This window comes from Empidonax traillii, unplaced genomic scaffold (assembly GCF_003031625.1).
Source record: "Empidonax traillii isolate 1590-97213 ecotype Southwest subspecies unplaced genomic scaffold, ASM303162v1 scaffold380:size670999, whole genome shotgun sequence".
Lineage (NCBI taxonomy): Eukaryota > Metazoa > Chordata > Aves > Passeriformes > Tyrannidae > Empidonax > Empidonax traillii.
In genome coordinates this window covers 286,913-309,657 of record NW_020955573.1, presented here as the reverse complement: position 1 = coordinate 309,657, position 22,745 = coordinate 286,913, and the positions used below count along the sequence as shown (strand labels likewise).

Here is a 22,745-nt window from a genome sequence, read left to right as displayed (position 1 = left end):
ATTCTTCTGCCCTGGTGTGTCTTATGGGATCATCATTTCTGCATGCTTGGATTGTTTTATGGGATCAGGGAAAGGCAAGTGACTGTAAATCTCGACCTCTTCTGCTCCTGGATTATATACTTTTATTCTTTGTGACCATAAGTGTTCGTCTCCACACTGAATAGATAATTAAATGACAAAAATTATTCAAAGGGAATTTATAGTGAGAAATTATCCCTTGAAGAACTGATAGGGCACAGGCATAACCCAAGGAGATACCAGGAAAAAAAACCAGTTTAGAATGGCCAAATAAAACACTGAAATATCTGTGTATTTATAAACGTCATGAAAACATCCATTTCCTGGGAAAAAAAAACATGATTTTTACCTGAATATCCCAATTCTATTCAAACAAAATTTCTATGAAGGGAAAACAGTGTGAATATTGCTTAAGAACTGGAGACCAAGCCTGTTATTCATATGAAAGAACTAATCTTTCCATGTGGGAATTACAATTTCTCACTCTATGTATGCCATGAATCTTGTAAAAGAATAATTAGAACTTGCTCCAAAAGGAAAGAAACGCCAGACTTGAATAATATTTTAGGAAGAGCATTAACAAACAGTTTTATACTGCCAACAATCTTCTAGAAGAGATTTACATTCCATTATTAATTAACTGTACTGAGTCAATAGCATGACATAAAGCTCAGGAGATGTATGTTTAGCGCAAACTCTGACATTCAGGAGAACTGCACACATTTGGAGGAAGTTTGATTTAAAATTTATGCAAATGAGCTCAGCAAGCAAAGACCCCACGAACTACTTCAAAGCATCACCATCCAGCCCGAAAAACATGACAAGATCAAATCTTTGTCATCTCTCAAGTGTCTTCCCAAACCTCCGCATATTCAGTGTAAATTATATCTCCATCCCCCCCCCCCCCCCCCAGTACCTGGATGCTTTGGTGGAGAATTAGGGATGCTTTGCTCTTCTGACACTGCCATGTCAGACAACGGGCACCTGAGTGATTGCAAGAATTTAAATATACCTAAATGATACAGAAATTGTCCCTGTGGAGCTGACTCCTGTGCAGAGTCCGTGGAATACGAGGTCCCATGCTGAGCTGGCTGACAGGGTTGACCACAACAGGACAGAGAAAAAATACCAGGGCTATTGTCCCCCTTCCCCTTTCCCCCCAGCTCTGACCACCCTTCTGGTTTCGGGTTGAGAAACCTCACAAAACGGGGTCCAGGGAAAATATTAAATTCAGAGTAATGACAAAAATAATTCCAAGGGAATTTATAGTGACAAATTAGAACTTGAAGAAGTGATGGATAACCCAAGAAGATACCGCGATATCATGCTATTGTTCCCCCTCCTTTTCCCTCAACTCTGACCACCTTTCAGTTTTTGGGATGTGGATCCCCACAACACTGTGCCCCTGGAAAGTATTAAATGTGGAGTAACACATTGCTGTAAAGAAATACTAATTAATTCAGGTTAAGTTTCATGCCAGAGAAATTGGTTTATCCCCTTACTGAAAGTTAGGTTAGGTCCAGGTAAATTTGTATCTTCAGAATCAGGGCTTTTAAGAAAAAAAAAAAAGTTTCCCGTGTTTCCCGACATCCCATTAAAAAGGTTGTCCTTTGACGTCAATTAGAGCCAGCTAAGCAAAAAAAAATCATCCTTAATTGCTTTTCAGAAACAGACATTAGAACGTCCCCCCTCGCAGCCAGATTCGATTACCTTTTACAAGAAACAAGGATGCTGGGAATGCCATAAAACTCCGGCTCTGCTGAATATGGATGTGGGGCTCTGCTGACAGTCCATGGAGCTGCTTTCCCTTGGGCTGCAGAGAAATCTCACACAAAGCCCACAGACATCCCTAAACTTCTCCAAAGGGTGAAAATGCCGAAGCTGGATTTGCACCTGGGGCTGGTTTTGGGACAGCTCTGCAATGGAGCGAGGTTGGGAGAGCTGGGGGTGTTCACCCGGAGAGAAAAATCCACAGAGACCTTAAAACTCCTTCCATGCCTAAAGGGGCTCCAGGAGAGCTGGAGAGGGACCTTGGACAAGGGCCTGAAGGGATAGAAGAAGGTGGAATGGCTTCCCACTGCCAGAGGGCAGGGTTGGATGGGATATTGGGAAGGAATTCTTCCCTGTGAGGGTGGGGTGGCCCTGGCACAGGTTGCCCAGAGAAGCTGTGGCTGCCCCAGCCCTGGAAGTGTCCAAGGCCAGGTTGGATGAGGCTAGGAGCAACCTGGGATAGCAAAAGGTGTCCCTGCCCATGGAAGGGTGTGGAATGAGATGGCTTTAAGGTCCCTCCCCTCCCAAACCATTCTATGGATGCTCAGTGCTCCATCCCTGCCTCCCCATAAGAGTGAGTGTAATTTACCCTGACAATTATAGCTACAGAAACGATCTAGTCCTCAAAACTTGTGCCTGTTCCTTTACATCACCAAAGCCTTCTCCAAACTTGTCTTACTCCAGGGACTTCATAATGTCTCTGCCCACCAGGAAGAAGAGGAGTCCAGCCAGTAGGACCAGGGGGACCCCGGCTGCAGCGAACATGAATGACCACCCGTAGTAGACGTGCACGGGGACATCGTCCAGGCACCTCTCGCTCCTCTCCAGCAGGATGTACTTCTGGAAGTCAGCAGCAAACTCCTTCCACATTACGAAGAGAAACACTAGCAGGAGAAATAAACCTCCTGGAAAGAGAGACAGAGAGGAGTTATTGCCTGCACATGGAACACAGGAGAAAAAGTAAGAAGAGATCTCGACAGGTCTCCAGTTGTCCCTGCAGGTCCTTCAGCCAAAGCTTACTGCTACAGAATTGTTATCCATGGTGTTGCTCTGCAGGTTCCTGTGGAAGCCAAGCCCTCTTGTCCTGGAGGAGACCCACACCACTGTGACCAGTTCCTGCCCGCTGACACTTTGTGCTTTAACAAGCTGGCTCTGCTGCAGCTGGAGATGGGCACGAGGAACCATCGTGAACACGACTCATGTTCTCAGCAGGGACCTGAATTCCTCTCCCCAAGGGTGCCTTTTTGCCTTATTGATTTCTCTGAGATGAATGAGGAGACACCAAGACTCACTTTTTCCTTTTTTATACCTACCCTTCCAAGCAGTGTCAGATCCAACTTCCAGTTTAGAAATGCAAGGATGTGGGAATCGATCCTGCTAATGGCAACTGAACCTGCTACCCCCAGCAGGTACAGATGATCCTGTTTTGCAAGGAAATAACACATAATAGAGTGCAAAAGGTACATAGCCCTGAGATATCAATCTTAGATGGGCTACAAAATAACAGAATAATAAAAAAAAAATAATAAGCAGTTTTTACCAGGAGGCTACAAAGACTTCACATGGGCGAGTGAGACCTCCTGGCCCTCCTGGAGCCAGATAGAGGAAAGCTGAGGCCACACAAAGCCTGAGCAGAGAGATGCAGGGTCAGCGTCTCTCCTGGAGGGGTCTGGTCTCCTGGGAGCCTCCCTGCCCTCGCAGGATGCCCATGACCCAAACAGGTCTCCCAGGAGATCTCCCCATCTCATATTTCCAGCTGCATTCCCGTCGAAGGTCAGCGGGAAGAGCTTGGTCACATCTGAAAAGCATGTGGTGAACAGGCACCTCCTGGACTTGGGGCCTTCAGTGCCTTAATAGGAACCTCCTTTCCCCATAATCCAAGTGCTGGAGGTTTAGTCTTCCCCCCATATGAAGCAGATGACAAAAACTGGAGTGGCCCAAATACTATTTACTGAGTGTAATTGAAAATACATATTAGTTCTAATATATGTTGAATTTAAACTGCGCTAAGTAGTGATGGTGTGATGACAGGTCTGAAAGCACTTCAGTAATATCTGGTCTTGGTACTTCACAGCCAGAAGCTGCTATTTTTAAAAGGTGCTGTATAACATATAGACACACACACACATATGAAAGAAATACATCACAGCTTATAATATTTTTATAGTTCGAAGTGAACAGCTCGAAATTAATTCAGTTGACAAGTTACCACACAGCCCTGTGGATGTGTTGTGGCTTCTGCAGGATTTCATTTCTCCCCTTGCCATTTTTAAATCAAAGGTAGTTGTAGCGTATTTCATTATTCTTCCTGGCAGCTTAAACACTCCAAAATCCAGCTCTTCTGCTAAGGAAAGGAAGGGTGTAAAGCCTGATGCTGATTTATCTGCTTAGTGATTACTGAATCCTCAGCCAGAGAAAACATGCCAGTGTTTTACTGTGATTCTCTTTATAGTGGATATAAACAGCCAAAACCGAGATTTACAGGAAGGTCAGAAGGTTCAAAGTCCTCACTACAAGTTATACAAAAGTTGGAGCTACCCATCCTAAACACATTCATTACACTGCCTCCCACACCCTAAAAAATGGAATCTTATCAACAAAAAATCAGCCTAACCCTATGAATATTCTTCACCTCACCCTCCACTGTTATTTCAAGTGGTTTTCCCTGATGTGGAGAAGTCCTTGTGTTCGCTGGAGAGGCAGGCGAGGAGTTAAACAGCAGCTGCTGCAACATTTGCATGTTCATTGAGGTTTTGATACCACTTGAAATTAAGTGCACAAATAAATATTTTACACTTACCATGATAGTTGTATGCTTAAAATACCAATTATTCTACTGTAAGAAAACCATCGTGTGTTTAAATAGTCGCATGTCCTTTACAAAATACAATGTATTGATAAGAAGGCAATTAAGTCTTTATTACTGATGTAATTTAAAATTAAATTAATTAGATAGCAACTGAACCTTGAAAAGTGCTCTTTTAAAGATCAATTTCTATTTCATTAACTTATAATACCTATGGTAAGAGACACAAATGAAACCGTAGCCCCAGTGGGAGAGAGAACGTGGTCTGGTAAAGTACTTTGGAATCCTCCTATTTTACTTTAAATAACCAGGAATTCTGTGCTGACTTGTCCCAGGATAATTTAGATGGTCTAAATCTCTTTTTATTTTTAAGTAATCAGATCAAAATCTTCCAGTTCTTACCGAGGAGGGTGTGAAAAGTCCCACAAGGGGTGGCCCCATCCCCAACCTCGGCAGGAGCTAAAGATTGGGATTGATCCCTCCCCTTGCCCCAGGAGGAGAGTCAGGCCTTGGTAGAGAAGGATTTATTATTAAACAGGTACTGGAGGTGATGGCACGGCCATGGCATCTAAATTAAGAATGTTTTCACACTCTGGGAAAATGACAAGAAACTGTAAAGTAAGCAGCCTTCTTCCCTGGAATAATTACAGCTGAGTGACAAAGAGTCCCTGGGATTTGCACCATGTCCTCAGCGAGAAGAGAAAATCAGAAGGGCAGGTGCAGCCAAAGGACGGTGGGAATGCAGAGAAAGGGCAGCTCAACAAAAACTGCTCAGCCAAAAATGCCAGTTTGGAGCAATCACGAGTATTCACGAGACTGCCTAAAATTTGTCACCCTTACAGCCACCAGCAGACTCTCCACAACGACAAAACCAGAAGTTTTCACCTCCATATTGCCAAAGTGTTTGGCATTTTTGTTTCAAAATGCTGTTTTATTTGGGATTTTTCATCTTTTGGACAGGTCTCACTTTACCACCTCCTTCCTTGGATGCTGTGAAAAGTCATCTTCGTTTCCTGCCAGCTTTTGGTGTGCAGAGACAGATTCCCTCCTGCCTTGGGCAGCAACATGAAAAACTGAAAAAAACACAATTTTCTGCCCTAAAAATGAGACTGGCATTGGCACCCACACCTGTGAGACAGGATGCATGTTGGGCTTGGGGAAGGGGAAGCAAAGACCTCATCAAACCAAGCCATCTTTACAATCCTCTCAGCATCCCTGTGGCTTCTACTGCTGGAAAATTCCCCAGGTGATCTTTTCCCTTCTCTGCTTCTCCCTCTTTGCCTCTGTTCATCAGGATGGTATAGGAAAAAAATTAACTGTGAAACTCCATCTCGGTGCTGATGAGGTCAATGGCATCTTCTGGGGAGGGGCTAATTGCAAGCAAATTGAAGTGGGGTATTAAATCTGTCTCCTTTGAACAGTGCAGAACAGGGGACCCCAGTGGTCCATCCCCCCCTCCCAGAGCTGCACCTTCCCTGAGGGTAAATTGGAGTCGAGCTTTTCCTTTCTCTCACTTTATTTCCTTGTGACACCTTTATAGCTGCTAATTGTGGGGACAGGTGAGTGAACTCAATCTTTAACTCCTGTTCTGTGGAAGCTGCTGAACTTTTGTGTAATCTGCTAATTACGAGAATAATGAACTTTGACTCGTTCTCCTCCTTCACCAGTTGCCTCTTAAGGATGTTAATAACGAGGAAATGGAGGGGTGACCTTCAGCTGCCCTTACAGAACTGTCAGCCTTTGCTGCACGTGGGGAGCCTGAGACTGCCAAAGCGCTGCTGGATTTGGGAAGATCTGAGTGAGAAATTCAGCACTTTAACTCCTGGGACTGGAAAATCTGCCTCTTTTTTTCATGCTGTTGGGTCATGTTGAAGGACAGGTTGGTCCCACCATGGGCAGAGATGCCACCCACTGGACCAGGTTGCTGCAAGACCCATCCAACCTGGCCTTGGACACTTCCAGGGATCCAGGGGCAGCCACAGCTTCTCTGGGCAACCTGTGCCAGGGCCTCCCTTCCAATGCCCAAAAGAAATGAAAACTGAGGAGCGCAAGGTAGAGAAAAGGAAGAAGCACAAGCAAAGTTGTCTCAGCACTTCAAAGAGTTTCCAGAAGCTGCAGCACAGAGTTCACCCACCCCTCTCAGTGATACTGTAGTCCTAATTAATCATGTTGTCATCTGACTTTTGAAACAAGGGGACAATTAGTCGGCAGGCAGGATCTGCCACCCTATTGGAAGTGCTGAAGCTCAGGCAGGGATGGCAAATGCTGGAAGGGAAGCAGCACGCTGGCTATTTACTGGTGTATTCCAGGTTTTGGGAGCAGGCTGGCAGGGAGAGCTTGCCCAGCTGGGACAGTGGATGTGCAAATGCAGCAGCAGCAAATGCCAGCTGGGCTCTGGCTGCCTTTCCCAAGTCCCCCAGCAGAGGAAATCGAGGGAGGTGGCTCTGGCCCTTTGAAAGGGCTCCCAGAAACACCTCCCAGGGAGCAGTCCACTGGTTACAGTGATGGCAGACAGTTACATTTGTCCCCTTGAAAGGACAAAAAAAAAAAAGGCTTCTCAGAGAGGAAACCCAAAGGGTTTATTGAACAATAACAACCTTCACCCTTTAGCTCTGGATTCCCCTGGCACAGAGGGACACACACGACTCCTCAAGACCACATCAGGGTTACCCACAAATGCTTGAGAGTGAGTTTTCAATATCTTTAGAGCCCTTTGGTGGCAAAAGTTACATCCTTTTGAGGTGATTAACCATGGCTGTGCCGTCACAACCTCTACCAAAAGGGGGGTTCATGGGCACAGTGAAGGTGCCTACAAAGCATTCTCTGAGAGGTCAACGTGGTGCCCCATCTCACCACCTGACTGCCAGCCCACCTTCCCACTCCACAGATTGCCAGCATTTTCACACTTCCTCAAGGAGAGATCATTTCTGCAAGGGAGGTTAATTAACACTGACCCCCAGGCCATGATTAGAAGACAAGAAGCGCTTTCTCCTGCATCATCCCTCCCTGCACATCCCGCTGTCCCAGGGAGAGGGTGGCTGGGGAGCTGAAGCTGTGGTGAATCTATTGTTCCTACTGCTGAGTGCAATTATGCAGAGGATTTTCAGAAAGGATAACGAGAAAATAGCCACGGAGGGATGGAAGCTGAATCCATCAGGAAGCTGAATCCATCAGGAAGCCAAGGCCAAGTAGGATCCAGATCAGGATAAGCCCCCCCCCCCCCCAAAAAAAAAAAATAAAAGGAACAGCTGGAACACTAAGGAAACTTTGCTGAAAAACATCTTGCATCCTCCTGCTCTCATTTGGATTGAAAATACAGCAGGAAGTGTCTTCCAGCTGAACTCGTTCCCCTAACGACTGTTAATAACAATGATTGCTGTTCACATTGAAGCTGCATTAATACAAACTTCAGTTTTAACAGCAGCATCTTTGTCGAATGCCAAGAGGTTTATGTGATGCATAATCAGCTCTCCTAAAAAGTGTCACATTCTACGCCCCAGCCCTTTAATCAAGAAGTAGTCAAATAAAGTGCAAAAACAATGAAAAAAAAAGAAAAAAGAAGGAAGATTTTCGGTATCACTCGACAGCCTTTTCTGTGATATCTCTGCCTAACGTGCAGAGTGGACACATTCCCTGGGGCCTGGGTTACAGGGGTGAAGAGAGAGGTTCCTTCCCTGGTACAACCCTTGGATTTTTATCCATTGTGGGGTCACAACAATCCCATGGAAAGCTCCAGGCTCGGGGCAGGGTGGCTGGAAATCTGCTCGGTGGAGCTGGGGGTGTTTGACAGTGGCTGAACACAAGCCCAGGTGAGCCCAGGTGGGCAAGAGGCCAAGGGCACCTGGCTTGGACCAGGAATAGTGTGTCACAGGCCTGGTGCCTGTCCCTGTGCTGGCACTGCTGGGGCACTTCCAGTCCTGTGTCCAGTTCTGGGCCCCTCACACAAGAAGGACATTGAGGGGTTGGAGCTTGTCCAGGGAAGGGAATGGAGCTGGGAAGGGGCTGGAGCAGCAAGAGGAGCTGAGGGAGCTGGGGGGGCTCAGCCTGGAGAAAAGGAGGCTCAGGGGGGACCTTCTGGCTCTGCAAATCCCTGACAGGAGTGGGGAGCCAGGGGGGATCGGGCTCTGCTCCCAGGGAACAAGGGACAGGACAAGGGGAAACAGCCTCAAGCTGTGCCAGGGGAGGGTCAGGTTGGACATCAGGAGGAATTTCTTCCTGGAAAGGGCTGTCCAGCCCTGGCACAGCTGCCCATTGCAGTGGTGGAGTCCCCATCCCTGGAGGGCTTTAAAAGACATGTAGATGTGGCACTTGGGGACACAGATCAATGTTGGGACCTTTCTTGTTGAATACGTTCATTAATGTTTTCATCCCTCCCCAAATTTGGGCACACTCAGAACCTAAACTGAGAGCAAAGACACTGCCTCATGTTTGATCTATGCCAGATATGAGGAAGCAGGACCCGGTGCAGGATCTGTAATTAAGCTGTGGTTTTTCAGAGAAAGGCCTGATTTCATTACCAAGTCCTTCACTTGGCACAGCTCAGCTGAGATCCAGCCTGGAGCTGCTTGAGTGGCAAAAGAGCTTTTTTTCTGAGTTTCAGTTCCTGGTAGTGAAGCCAGTTATTCCTCTCAAATACAGAAAAAGAAAAAGCCCAAGTGATAATTCAATGGAATCATTTGTAACTGCAGCGGGAGTAATGAATAAATGCCTATTTTTAATTCATTTTCCTGCTGTGCCACCGCTTCATCTTTTCAGGTCTCCTTAAGCCAGCCCTCCCATTTTGGATGGCAGGGTTTGCCTTTCATCCCTCTGTGGGTTTCCAGATGTTAACAACAGAGGCAGGAGCAGCCTAAATGCAAAGCCTGACTTCGGGGAACAGAGTGGGGCTGATGCTGCACAGGCTTAACACAGCTTTACTCAAATAAAAGGCTCTGTCTGTCTGGGTTGCATAGAAGAGTAGGAAAAAAAAAAAGTAGTTTTCAGAAATCTCAGCTTTGATAGGATTAAGTTCAGCCTGGAAAAGAGAAGACTGAGGGGAGACCTCATTGCAGTTACAACTGCTTTGTGAGGGGCAGAGGAGGGGCAGGCACTGATCTCTGTGGGGACCAGGCACAGCACCCAGGAATGGCTGGAGCCGTGTCAGGACAGGCTCAGGGTGGATCTCAGGGAAAGGTTCTTCCCCCAGAGGGTGGTTGGCACTGAACAGGCTCCCCAGGGCAGTGGGCACAGCCCCAAGGCTGCCAGAGCTCCAGGAGGGTTTGGATGATTCTCTGGGGCACAGGGGGTGACTCCTGGGGATGGTCCTGTGCAGGGCTGAGGGTTGGACTGGATGGTCCTTGTGGGTCCCTTCCAACTTGGCATATTCTGGGATTCTGTGAAGGACTTTCTTGCTAAAGCCTGACTGAGCATAGAATAATGGAATCCCAGAATGGTTTGGGTTGGAAGGGACCTTAAAGGTCATCTCTTTCCAATCCCCTGCCATAGGCAGGGACGCCTTCCACTCATAGGGCTCAGAGCTTATATGGGTTTAATTCCAGAGGCAGAAGAGCAGCGCAGCTCCCACCAGAGCCACAGGCAACACCTCATCCCCACCTGCCTCCCCTGCATTCCATGCCCTTACCTGAGAGCAGGAGGAATCCACCTCCCACCTTGTAGGAGCGGGGGCTGACGAAGGGAATTCCACAGACCAGCAGGAGCCCCCCCACCAGCCCGGCAGCCACGGCCAGCAGGATGAACGCCGTCCAGAACCCTCTGTACACTGAGCAACAAGAGGGAAGTCAGGCAAAGGACAGCAAAAGAGGCTTTCTTCAGTCCATCCCTGAAGATCTTGGGGTTCTTTTCCAACCTTAATGACTCTGTGTTTAACCAACAGCAGAAACAACCACCTGCAATGGTGGCAAGTCAGGCAGAGCTGAGGCTCCTGCTTTGCCTGGAGCTGGTGCAAGTTCAGGTTGAATGTCGTGCCCTACATAATGGGATTGGAATGAGTACAAGGGGTTGGGAGGGTTTGCCAGGGAAGCAGGCCACGAAAGGGGGGAGAGGAAAGGACACTGTGCTTAGCTGGGCCTGAGGGGGGAGATGGAAAAGCTTGGCAAGAAAGGAAAGAGAACAGCAAAATTTGGAGAGGTGGAATCAGCCCAGAGCTTTGTTCTGTTTTAATTAACGCTTAGGGAAGGTGCCAGGTTCCTGGTTTAAAATAAGGGCAGTGTGTGTTGGCAGGAGTGCAGGAAAAATGGGAGCTCCTGATTTCCCCCATTAATGGCCTTTGTGACTGAGCAGAACAGGGCAGGGAACAGCTGCCTCTTCATCCACTGTGTTTGGGGGTTTTGCTGTGACTTCAGGCAACCATCCCACCCAGAGCGGAGCAAACTTGTGTCCATCACACCCCAGAAGACGGGACAGGGTGGGATTTAATCCACTAATTTCGGTCTCCCTGCAGCCAAGTCTCTTCCAGTCACCCCTATAAACCTTAGCCAAAGGTGGTGGTTTTCCAGCAGAGACCCCCTGATGCTCTGCTCTGCTCCTCTGATTTATCTGATCCCCTCAGACCACCACATCTCGCTCTGCCTGTTGTTTTTCAGGAGCTCTAGCCTGAGAGATTTAAGCCGAGCACGAGCAAGTGGGTAATGCTGAAATGATTCACACTTGAAAGAAAAATGATACCGAGGAGATGCGTTTTCCTCATTTGAAACCATTTTGTCAGGAGAGCCACTTAGGCAGAGATAAGTATCTTGAACTCTCCAAAACCACTGAATTCATTTTCATGTTTAACCTCCCATCACCCGTTTCTCTCAGGGAGCCTCAGAGGATGCAGATAAGGCAGAATTATCTCTGGAGCAGGTAATAGCTGGAGGACCCTTCTTGGACAGCCTCCTGGTCTGTCAGCACTTGCAAATGAGGATGGACTGGTGAGAAATGAAAGGAGTGTTAACTGCAGAGCCCCCGGGGGGCCTGCAGGGAGTTGGGGCAGTGGAGGATCCCCGGCGCTTCCACTGCCCTAAATGTGGGGGCTGAGACACCCTCATCTCCCCAGGGATCACAGGGGTGGGGGCGGGCACAGCCCCCTTCCTAGCACCTCCATGGAATCATTAAGGTTGGAAAAGATCTCTGCGAACATCGGGATCCTCCCGGGACCTGTCCCAGGAGAGGCAGCTGGGCAGGGTTCCATAGCAGGGGCTGACAGACAAGGGCAGATGCCTCCAGCCCTTTATTTAGGACGGGAAAAAAACAGCGTGTTTATCAGCAAGACCATTCAGAAACATCACTCCTGCCACTCCTAAGCAGGAAAAATCCCGCTCCTTAATCCATGTGTTTGCTGCACATCCTGCACCCAGCTCCTCCACCTCCTGCCATCCACAATGTCCCTCGTATCCATTGCCACCACCCGGGCCTGTTCCCCGGGGCAGGAATTCTGCACAGCACAGCAAGGCAAACTGGCTGCTCTCCCTCACATTCTCCTACTGACAATATTTTTTTTAATTAATTTCTCATAAAAAAAATAATAGTAAAAAAAAAAGAATAAAAATAAGAAAGGTACTGCTAAAGGCTAAGGAAAAGGTCAAGATGTTTGTTTGTGCAGAACGTCTGCCCTGCATCCCCGGAGGCAGTGCAGACTGATGCACACTATTTAAAGAAATCAATTCATTTCAAAAAAGATCATTGAATTAATTCTAGCTGCTGCCACCAATTTAGCAAATTAAAATTCCTAGCAGCAGCTGATTCATTAAAGAACTCGGAAAATATAGAGAAACATAAATAAAAAGGGAGCGGGTTGAAAGGCAGCTCTCCAACCACGCCGTGTTCGGGGTATTAAACATCAGCCAGTCACTTATGGGGATCTTCTGACAATTTGGTCTTTAACTGATTTTCCAATGTTTGTTTTGTTTGGTTGTTTGTTTGGTTTTTTTGCACTAAATAAACGCCAGAGCTCTCCCAAGAAGCCTGACTCCAGGAATGAGTCAGCACTGGGATGGGTTTGGGTTTTCTGGATGAAGCTTGTTGTCTCCAGCTCCTCCCAGTGAGTGAGGAGGTGGGAGGGAGTGGATTTAATCTGCTGCCTTGCTCATCGGAGTAGGTGCTGAGCACACAGTGGGAGGGTACCCAGCTCATGGCCAGGAACGCTGGGTCTGGAGCAGATAAGATGTGGGGGAACATCTTGATGTGCCCACAGTTTGGGGCAGTTAACTGAGCAAAGCCAGTGTATAAAGGAGTTTTCCAAAAGTCCATGCTTGGCCACAGGCATTTCCAAGGGACTGACACACATCCCAAACCTCTACCCAATCCCTTGGGAAAGGAGCTGCTGGGGGAGGAGGACAGAAACTCACCTGCAGTTGTGTCATAGGAGGGGTGGGGGAAAGGTCCAAGAGCAATGGGCATGGGGAACAGGTATCCATGCATGCAGAACTTGGGGTGTGCTTGGCTGGCTGAAAAAGAGTAAAAAAAAAAAAATTCATTAAATCCCTGTTTGCTTTTGCTTTTGCAGAATCACCATTACAGCATGCAGATGGGGATGTGTTGTCTTGTAAAACCTGTAAAACCCTCACCGAAATCAGAAGGCTGGGGAGGAAAGAAGGAGGGTAAATCTCGGTTAGATAAATCAAATAAATAAAAAGAAAAATGGTGAGAGAGTGGGGATACCAGAGGATCTGAGTCTGCTACTGGTACATCTTCTCATTTTCATAACCTGAGTCTGAGGTGGACGTGAATCATGAAAGATGGAACAACTGAAATCAGTGTAAATATTCCCATTGCTGTTTTCCTCCAGAGAATGTGCCACAACACCTGGAAGTGGCAAAGGTGTTTGGGTACCAGAACAAGGCTCTTTTCAAGACCTCCAGTTGGTGAGAAGGGAAAGCACAATTAGAATGGAAGTGCCCCATCAATATTAATACCACTGAGGCTTATCGTGATTAACAGTAATAGAATGAATGTTAAATGAATTAATTAATGGTTGGCCACTTATTTAAATATGTTCCCCAGCTCAAAGGAACACTTTATAATAGGTGGACATTAGTTCATGCTAAATTGACTATGGAATACCTATTGAATTAATTATTACATCCACGAGAGCAGCAAATTAATTTGCCATGATCAATCCCATTATAATAAATACCTAAAGAAGTAGCACAAATTTGCCAGTTATCAGAGCGAGTCATTTTACTTCAGGTGGCATTATATTATGTATTTTTATATAATGTAATTTGATAGCAAACTCCCTCTCTCCAGCCTGTCCTTTTTTTTTTTTTTAATATCAAAAACTTTGTGGGAGAAACCTCACGCGGTTCAGTCGAGCGGTGGCAGCGACTATTCCTGCCAGATTTTACAGGAAACAGGTCAGGGGCTGAGGGAGACAGCAAAGTCATTTGAAATTTTAATCACTGCAGAGTAGATTTACTGTGGGAACCTGCATCATCTGCAGCCCTGCGAGGCCACTGTGCTGCTCCACAACCACGCGAGCACCTCTGAGTGGATCGAAGCCCCAGCGGGCACAGGGTCAAGGTTTTAGTGGTGTTTAAATCCAACACCCCTCACTGCACAAGGGCCACCAGTCAGGACCAGCTGGGGTGTAGGAACAGGTTTCACCTTCTCCTTCAGGGTTTTTTGTTTTTTGTTTTTGTAGAGTAAATGTGCTTTCAGAAAAAAAAATAAAAATTAATGATATCTCTCTTTATTCTTACATGTAATTTCAGTGACCTTAAAAAAGCAAAGCAGGCAAGATCTTAAAATAAAGAGCATAAACACACGTGTTTATGGCCCTCCACGGTCCTCCACTGGTCCTGGGCATGCAGACACCACACACATGTGCATGTCCAGCCTTCCCTGTGCTGAAATCAGTGGAAGGTGGGAATGCTCAGCATCCTGATGGTGGAAAACAGGGTAGAAAACAGAAGACCAGGAAGGGCATGGGCTCAAGTTTAGCAAATTTAGCTGAGTACAAACATCAAGAGGTATGTGAGGAAGGGTTGTGGAGGTATGTGAGGTGGGTTATGAAGCCACCACTTCGTATGACTTTGAAAATGGTTTATGAAATGGCATAAAAATGTTTCTACATTTCTGTGAACAGCCCTCTGAGAGCAAAATCCAAGTTCAAAAAAGAGCACAGAAAGGGTGAGCCAGGTTTGCTTTTGGGAGGGAAACAATGAAAATGAAAAACATGAAATAAAACCATCCCAGTGCCCCTGGGAGCCCTCCTTGCAGTTGTCTCCCATTCAGACCGTGAGTGAATGCTGGGGATGCAGCGTGGTGGCATCATACTCACTGTACCAGAAGGTCCAGATGGTCTCTGGGTGGCCCTCACCAAAGAACCAGCATCTCCAGAAGAAGCCCTCGTGGTGGAAAGTGAGAATCTCCTTCCTGGTCTCTGTCGGTGTTTCAACCTGTGGAGGAACAAAAGTCCAGCTGATCCAGGGAAGATCAGGGCACAAAGTGTATATTTTTTTGTATATTTTTGTTGCTTTCATTTTCTGATGGAGTTTTCATTTGTTGATTGAGTTGGTCTTGGGGAACAAGGAGGCAGCTGCTGTTCTTGGCTTTCTGTACCAGAGCTCTAAAATGTTCTGATAACAAATTGTCCAAAATCCAGGCCTGCACAAACCAGTTTCTTCTTTAATATCCTTAAGCCACTGATGCCCAGAGCTGGATGGGTATGGCAGAGTGTGTTCAACTTCTTAAACCCCTTCTTTCAACCCCCAGACCAGACCTGTGAGCACAAGGTTTCGGTCCCTCCAGAAGGGAGGATACTGCAAAGTTTAGTTGAGGATTATTTGTCAAAAAAACTTACTGAAAATTTAGCCAAAATCAATTTTATCTTTATTACACGCAGTCTGGTGAAGGAGACATGACTGCAGCAGAACTGTGTTTTGTGGAGAGTGGGGAATGTCCATGTGGGAATGGGATCTGTGAATTAGAGACAGGAGATGGGCCTCAACAGGGAGGTGCTGGAATGCACTTAGCATGTCATAGAATGGTTTGGCTTGGAAGGGACCTTAAAGGTCAACTCATTCCATTGGCAGGGACACCTTCCACCAGCCCAGGCTGCTCCAAGCCCTGTCCAACCTGACCTTGGACACTTCCAGGGATCCAGGGGCAGCCACAGCTTCTCTGGGCAACCTGTGCCAGGGCCTGCCCACCCTCACAGCCAAGAATTCTTTCCCAATATCCCATCTCTCCCTGCCCTCTGGCAGTAGGAAGCCATTCCCCTTGTCCCAAGTCCCTCTCCTGCTCTCCTGGAGCCCCTTCAGGCACCAGAAGGGGTTCTGAGCTCTCCCTGGAGACCTCGAACTTCCCTCACCTCAATGTTTTTAGACATTAGGACAGATTCCAGAGCTCTGACCTGATTCTCCTTTTTCTTTCAGGATAAAACACTGAGTTGTGAAAAGGGTAACATTCAGCCCTGAAACCCCCTCAGCTGGGTGGCTGCTGACTTGGTGCATCCACAGCAATTTCACTGTTTGCAGACACTCAGCCCATCCTTATCTGCGAGGAACAGCATTTGACAGTTTAAGAAAGGACAGAGAAGGTAAAAACACAGGAACAAAAATAGAAATAATAGAAACGGTGTCTGAAATAGAAATAAAATAGCTCAGAGGGAAGAGCAGGAGCAGCTCCTATTTCTGCCTGGTGCCTTTGAAGTGGCTCTGCCTCAGTGACAGGCACAACAACACTTGGCCAGGAGCGTATCTGAAATGTTTGAGATGCTTATTCGTGGCGTGCAGTGAACCATCTCTGCTCTCTCCACTTTAAAGGACAACAAAAATGGGAAACAATTAACACTGGCACTTCCCAAGTGCTCAAAACCAGCAGGCATTCTCTGTGCACAACCCTCTGCCATCTCCAGGGCTTTACTGTGCTGCTTGAAATAGTAAAGACCCCGTCCCTGTTTCGCTTCTTCAGGCAGTTTTTTCCATCATAATGTGCTTTTTTTTCCTCAACACAGAAAGTCATTTGGAACCATGACTCAAGCAAACAGTGCCCCACATTTGATTTTGGGATTCTGAAATGAAAGGAAAATATTTCTTGCTGGCATCATGATGCTCACCCAGGGTGAGTCACCACACCAGGGGAAAAAAAAAATCAAACCTAATTGGATTGAACTTTGAAGTAACAAAAAGTCTGCACACAACAAGGATCTTCCTGTCATTTTGTAACTGAAGCCACGCATTGATCAGCACAAAAACATTTTGGAAGAGTAGGTGGCTCGAGGAACTGAGCTGGTTGTTATTTCATTGAGGAGTCAGACAACAGCATGCACAGCGAAAATCCACCTTTAGAAAGGATCTGTAAACGAGTGACACCAGTCCTTGGCACCAAAACACCAAACTGCCCTTCAGAAATTACATTTTCCCACCAACTAAAATCCTCAATAAACCTCAATTTGAAAACATACAGATCTCATCCTATTAGATGGGCAGGAACTTGTCTACACTGCCTGCATTTGATGTTCCCTTTTGTTTTCTGTCTCTGCTGCAGTTGTATCACTTTAGATGTGATTGCCAAGCCCCACACTTTTAAATATGAACTAGTTTTAAATGAAGAAACTACAGAGGGAGAAATCTTTTAATGGCAAATATCAGCAGATATCTTTTGTCTTTAGAGGGAAACGCTGTCAACAACTAAAGCTCTTACATTTTTGCCTTTCATTCTCTAATGTTCATATCTGCCAGATTACAGAAGTGCTGTCTTAATGTTTCCTAGACACACTTTACTTCAGTCAAAATGCTCAATGCTATGGAAAAGCCAGTTTGTATTTTTAAAAATCGAAAGTTTTGGCTCAGGCTGACGTTTCACACGAACAGGTCACTTTGAGCAAAAAATGACGTCGCGGATGTAAAAATTTTAAATTATTTACAGGAGTTAAGTGTTTGCAGAGCAAGACAAGATTTCAGGGCTCACCTCCCCGGGGCTCAGAGTGCTGTTCTCGGGCTGGAAGACGCCGCAGGTCTCCGTAGCCAGGAGCCAATAATCCGTGCCGAAGGCGATGAGGAAGAGCAAGACGCCGGTGCTGCCGAGGATCCCGGCTGCCAGGGCAGCTATGCCAGCCTTCATGGGGCACCACGAGGGAAGGGGGAATTTGGAAAAGAAGAAAAACCCTGATTTTTCCCGGCTGGCTGGAGGAGAGGGGCAAGAGAAGCGCTATTTTTGGCCGTGGGGGGGATGATCTCCCGGCTGGTGTGAGTTTCAGGGGGTGGTGGAACGGGACTAAGAAAAGCAGATGACCTGGTGGAACCAAACAGCTGTGGCATTAAGGATCATGACAAATCGCTCTGGAGGCAGAGCAGGAAGGGTTCCAAGTGAACACATGGCTGCTCGTGTCAGAGGAGAGGAGCAGGGAGCCCTCAGTCACGGTGCAAAGCTCGCAGGGCACCAGGGAGTTTTTAACTGCCTTTCTGCACAGATTAACAGAAGATGAGCCTGGTGTGAGCAGAGATGAACTAAAATATCTTCACCGAGCCCTGGAGCCCTCAGTGTCCTCAGCCTTTGCTGTGAGACACCTCCAGTTGTGTCCTCACAAGCACTTCTGGAACGTGCTTCTCCTTCCTCTGAACAAAGCACAGCTGCCACACAGAGAAACCCCAGAGATCTAAGAATAACCTTGAAATACTGGTGACATCTTAAATGTCCTGGTCCTCTTGGAAGAGGTGCAATCAACCAATGCAAACACTCGTACACCAGGCAGGTCCACCTCGAGCTACACCAACCGTGTGGACACACCAACACTCCTGGGGTGTCTCGCTGTGCAGCTGTAGGATGATGTTCCCTCTCCTGCCATGGAAGAGTGGCCTGTACAGCCTCCCTTCCCCTGCCACCACCCCAGCCTGCAGTGGGAGAAGTGTCTCCTGGGGACGAGGACATTCCTGAATGGAATTTCATTGCCATTTGGTTCCTAATGTTTTTGGCTCCTGCTGGAGCATCTGCTGTAGATCACTGCCAGGAACGGGATGCCAGACCAGGAAAATCATAATTTCTGTAGGGCAATAACTATATTCCCGTGACATGCCAGGAGGCTGGGGGAGGAAATTCAAATGACAGTGAAAATCAAGTTCTCATTTTCTAACCTCAGCCTAAGTCATGACCTGTTCTAAACAGGGGGAGGGATGAAGATGTTGATTCCCCTATCCCATGGGAATTTGTATTGTCAAATTAATTTCCAAATCAATTTAATATTTAAAGTTACCTGTAATTATATGGGTATCTTAAAGAACTGCACACTGGTAATGAAACCTGGAGAGGGTTGGGTATAATTTTGACTAAATTTGTAGCTACCTGCTGTGGCATATGGATTGATGGATATACTCAACCTTCTTCTATAGGCACAACAGACAAATTATAATAATTTCTTCTATTCTCTGCATTGTTTTTACTTAAATGTTGCAGAGAGAGCTGTTAAACAGCACATCAGACCTCTCTTCCTGAGTGTCACAGGGGCAGAGCTGCTGTTTGTTCAACCTTAACCTGAGCACGAGGCATCCCATAGGATCCAGAAGTGAGATCCCTGCCCAGAGAAGTCCCCAAACTGACACAGGGAGAAAGGAAAGGTGGGACAATCAAAACTCAGCCACAGTCCTGTGATTCTGCAGGAATAAACACACACTGCCCCCTCCACAGCCACTTAACTCACCCTTCCATGTTGTGCTGCCACCTCCACTGGAAGCACTCCCAGATCCTGTGACAGGTTCCCACGCAGGTGCTTGTGGTCAGCTCTCCCTACACCTCCACTCATCCCATTCCTACACATATCAACCCTCTCCCAGCCCAACCCATCCCAGCATATCCACTCTTTTTCCACAACATCCCCATCTCAGTTATCCGCTACTTCACAACTGCAATGAGATGAACCCCTTACTTTGAGCATAAAAGGGTCAATGAAATACAAATCACAATGTATCTACCACCTGAATCATCAATTAGTGTCATTTCAAACAGTTTCACTTAAATAACATGGAGTTCTGGCTAAACCTGTCTGAAGTGACGAGGAGAATCCTTGTGATCTCCACCTCAAAGCTGGACACGACTGACTGGGGAGCTTTGGCAACGCTTGAAGGAGCAAAGTGAAGACAAGGCTTTGCATTTTCGTGGATCGCCCTGCAACTGCATGAAATTAAAATGCAAAGTGGCCACTTGTGTATTAAAAAAAAAAAAAGAGATTAATGCACACTTCCACATTTCTGGGTGTGTTTGGAGTCAGCTGTGTTTGGCATTGCTGTATTCATGCTAATGCACGTTCCCAGTTAGTGCTGTTTGCCATTTGGAAGGTGTCCTCAGCAATTCTGGGTCCCACTGGCAGAGAAACCCCTGCATGGCTGAGGCAGAGCATTGCTGGTGCCCAGCCTTGGCTCCTCATGGGCTGCCTTGCGCCCAGTCAAACATCTTCCAAATTCCTGGAAGAGGAACTGAGTTCACGAGGTCGAAATGTCTCTCTGTGCAATGAACATCCCACTCCTGACAGGTGTTTTTTTTCAAGGACAGGTTGGATGGAGCTCTGAGCAACCTGGGACAGCGGGAGGTGTCCCTGCCCACAGCAGGGGATTGGAACTGAATGACCTTTAAGGTCCCTTCCAACCCAGACCACTCTGTGATGATTCCATGACTCCTTGGCACAGCCCCAAGCACGTGCTCATCACCTTCAGGATCTGAAAACTTCCTGGGCACGATGGACAATGAGATCATGTGGTCCCTCCCACAGCCTGTAGAAAGTGATAATGATGTTCATTGTCCTTTGCAGCCTGTGTTGGGATCTCTGGAATGCCACACCAAAGCTAGGGAGATGTATGAACTGACCACCACCATGACCCTTTAATTCCCAAGGAAAATAAACCCACCCTTTCCTCCCTTACCTACTGTGGTGCCAGCAGGGACATGCCTTCAGCATCCTCTGATCCACAGAGATCAAACTCTGGTGCCACCAAGGACAGCCCTAGAATTTAAATGGAAGGAAGGCAAAGTTGTAACCCTGAGCATTTCATTATTTCCTAATTGATGATTTTTTCCCCACTTATTTCAACTGAAATTGTGAATCTCCAAAACAAACATGTTCCAGCAAGAAGCTGAGGCAAGTCAGCTCAGATTTTTCACAGAATCAGTGTTTTACCTTTTGACTGATCAAAGGCTCCATCAGTACAGTCTGTGTTGTCGTTATTTCTGATAGTTTGATCCGTGCTCACAGGAAAATTTACATTTTATGTAGATAGAGCAACATATTTTCACTTTTTCCTGCTGAAAGCAGAAATTTCTTGGAATTTGATGAACAGATGAGGTTTCAGAGTGGCTTGTGGAGACTCCCTCAAGTCCCTTTGGAGATCTGCAGACCTTTCTGCATTGGAGCTTGGCCTGATGATGGTGGGTGGTCAAACCCATAGGCTGTTGAGGGCACTGGTGGAATCACCATCCCTGGAGGGATTTAACAGCCACGTGGATGTGGCATTTGAGGATGTGGGTTAGTGGCAGTGCTGGGGAAACAGTTGGACTCAATCTTAGAGGTCTTTTCCAACCTAAATTATTCCATCATTCTGTGATCTATCACAGTCTGAAGGACGTTCCACGCAGTGTTTCCATCGGTAGGTGAGGTGAACATCTCTTATGAGTCCCTTCCTTTACTGCTGTCTCCACAAACCTCAGAACAAGGAGAAACCAAAGACAGCAAAGCCAACCAGACCACAGCAAGTGCTACCCAAGCACTTCCAACTTTGCCTTGGAAAAGCCACCAGAATCCCCAGGTGGTGGCAAAGAGCAATCCCCCATTCTGACCTGTGCTGGAAGGGAGAGGAACAGATACCCATGTTGGCATTTGTCCCTTTAATTCTGCTTTGAAATTACAATCTCCAGTCCATCTCCATCCCAAGCTCCTTTTCCACGTCTCCCGTCTCCACGTCTCTGGGAAGAAGCACATAAGCCTGGATGTTGAAAGATTCTTAATGTTTCCTGGGAGGTTGAATCCCCTCTAGGACTTGATGTCAGGAGAGAAAAAAAGCTCAAATTTGCCTCACCTGCTTCTTAAGCACTGCTGGGCCCTTCCAGGATTAAGGCATTATAATCTCCTTAAGCAGTTGTGAAATTAAATAAACACAAGAGTGATTTGCTTCTCAAAATACAAATATTAAAAGGAGTCCATGTGCTGAAATGCCTTTTGGAATTGTCAGTGCAAAGGAGATTTAGGAAGGGGCTGCTTGATCTGTGTGCCTGGAGTTCTCTGACGTGGCTTTTGGGCTCCCACTTTGCCATCAGAAACAACTTCTGCCCTTTTTAACCCGAACTTTGCAAAGACTCCTGTAAACTTCCAGAGTAAGCACAGAGCAGTAACTCTCTGAACTCCTGAAGGAATCAAACTGATGCAATTTATTTCCACAGAACCATGCAATATTCAATGATACACTGAATCCGTGTTTTCAACACTTTTTAAAGGACTAAAACCCTGGAAAGAATTAATTAGGCACGCTCTGAAGCCTGAGCATTTAACAGTTTTCCACTCGGTTGTAGAATTTTAAGACCACCAACACTGGATACTGGCAAAGATTATCAAAGGTATTCTGGGTTGAAATACAAACTAGTCAGAAGGTTTGGCCACTAAGCAGCTGGAAAATGCTTCATGAAATCCTTAGCTGGGCTTTTATATTTTCTAAAGAAATTTTCAGAAAAAATCCAGAGTATCCAGAAGGTTAAATTTGGGGCAGAGTGACTCATTGGGAAAGTATGTGCTGCAGGGAATATTGTCTTCGCAGATCAAGCAAATGGTTAATGCAGCTGAGGGGTATTTATGGACCCGGCGTTGCAAAGTGGGGCTGGAAGGGAAGGGTGGGCTGGGATCTGTGCAGGATCCAGCCAGTGCACGGGAATGTGGGGCTGGATGGAGCAGCTTCCACAGCCATGAGCCACAGCATCTGGAATTGCCAGAACCTGGGAGATCCTGCCACCAAAATATCTCCTGTTGTGCTGAAGTGAGGTGAAAATGTATAACTCTGAACAAATGCAAGGCCTTTTTTTTTTTTTTTTCCCTTTTTCCCATCAGATAAAATTTCAGTTCCATTTTCTGGCTGCATCCTCCTTTTCCCACTGTTGCCTACGACAGTATTACAAAATCCCAAAACAGTCCCTGTTTGACAAGGTCCTCACTAGCCCATAATGATATTGCAGAAAACTGATTTCACATGATGGGAAA

General features: G+C 46.6%; 1 protein-coding gene across 1 annotated transcript; it reads right to left on the bottom strand.

Moving 5' to 3' along the window:
• Positions 1-2,286: 2,286 nt before the first annotated feature.
• Positions 2,287-17,735, bottom strand: LOC114062069 (transmembrane protein 182-like). Its single transcript, XM_027893109.1, has 5 exons — positions 17,486-17,735; positions 14,853-14,970; positions 12,919-13,017; positions 10,215-10,352; positions 2,287-2,693 (listed from the first exon to the last, which is right to left on the bottom strand). The coding sequence occupies exons 1-5, from the start codon at positions 17,636-17,638 to the stop codon at positions 2,464-2,466; spliced, it is 738 nt and encodes a 245-aa protein (XP_027748910.1). The 5' UTR covers positions 17,639-17,735; the 3' UTR covers positions 2,287-2,463.
• Between the last annotated feature and the right edge of the window lie 5,010 nt (positions 17,736-22,745).

What these genes read in the sequence shown, in the direction of transcription:
- LOC114062069 (XM_027893109.1), bottom strand. Translation starts at nt 17,638, where the DNA reads ATGAAGGCTGGCATAGCTGCCCTGGCAGCCGGGATCCTCGGCAGCACC. An exon ending in CATCTGGACCTTCTGGTACA is followed by an intron (nt 13,018 to 14,852) that starts GTGAGTATGATG and finishes ACTCTTTTTCAG; the next exon opens with CCAGCCAAGCACACCCCAAG. An exon ending in TGGATTCCTCCTGCTCTCAG is followed by an intron (nt 2,694 to 10,214) that starts GTAAGGGCATGG and finishes CTCTCTTTCCAG; the next exon opens with GAGGTTTATTTCTCCTGCTA.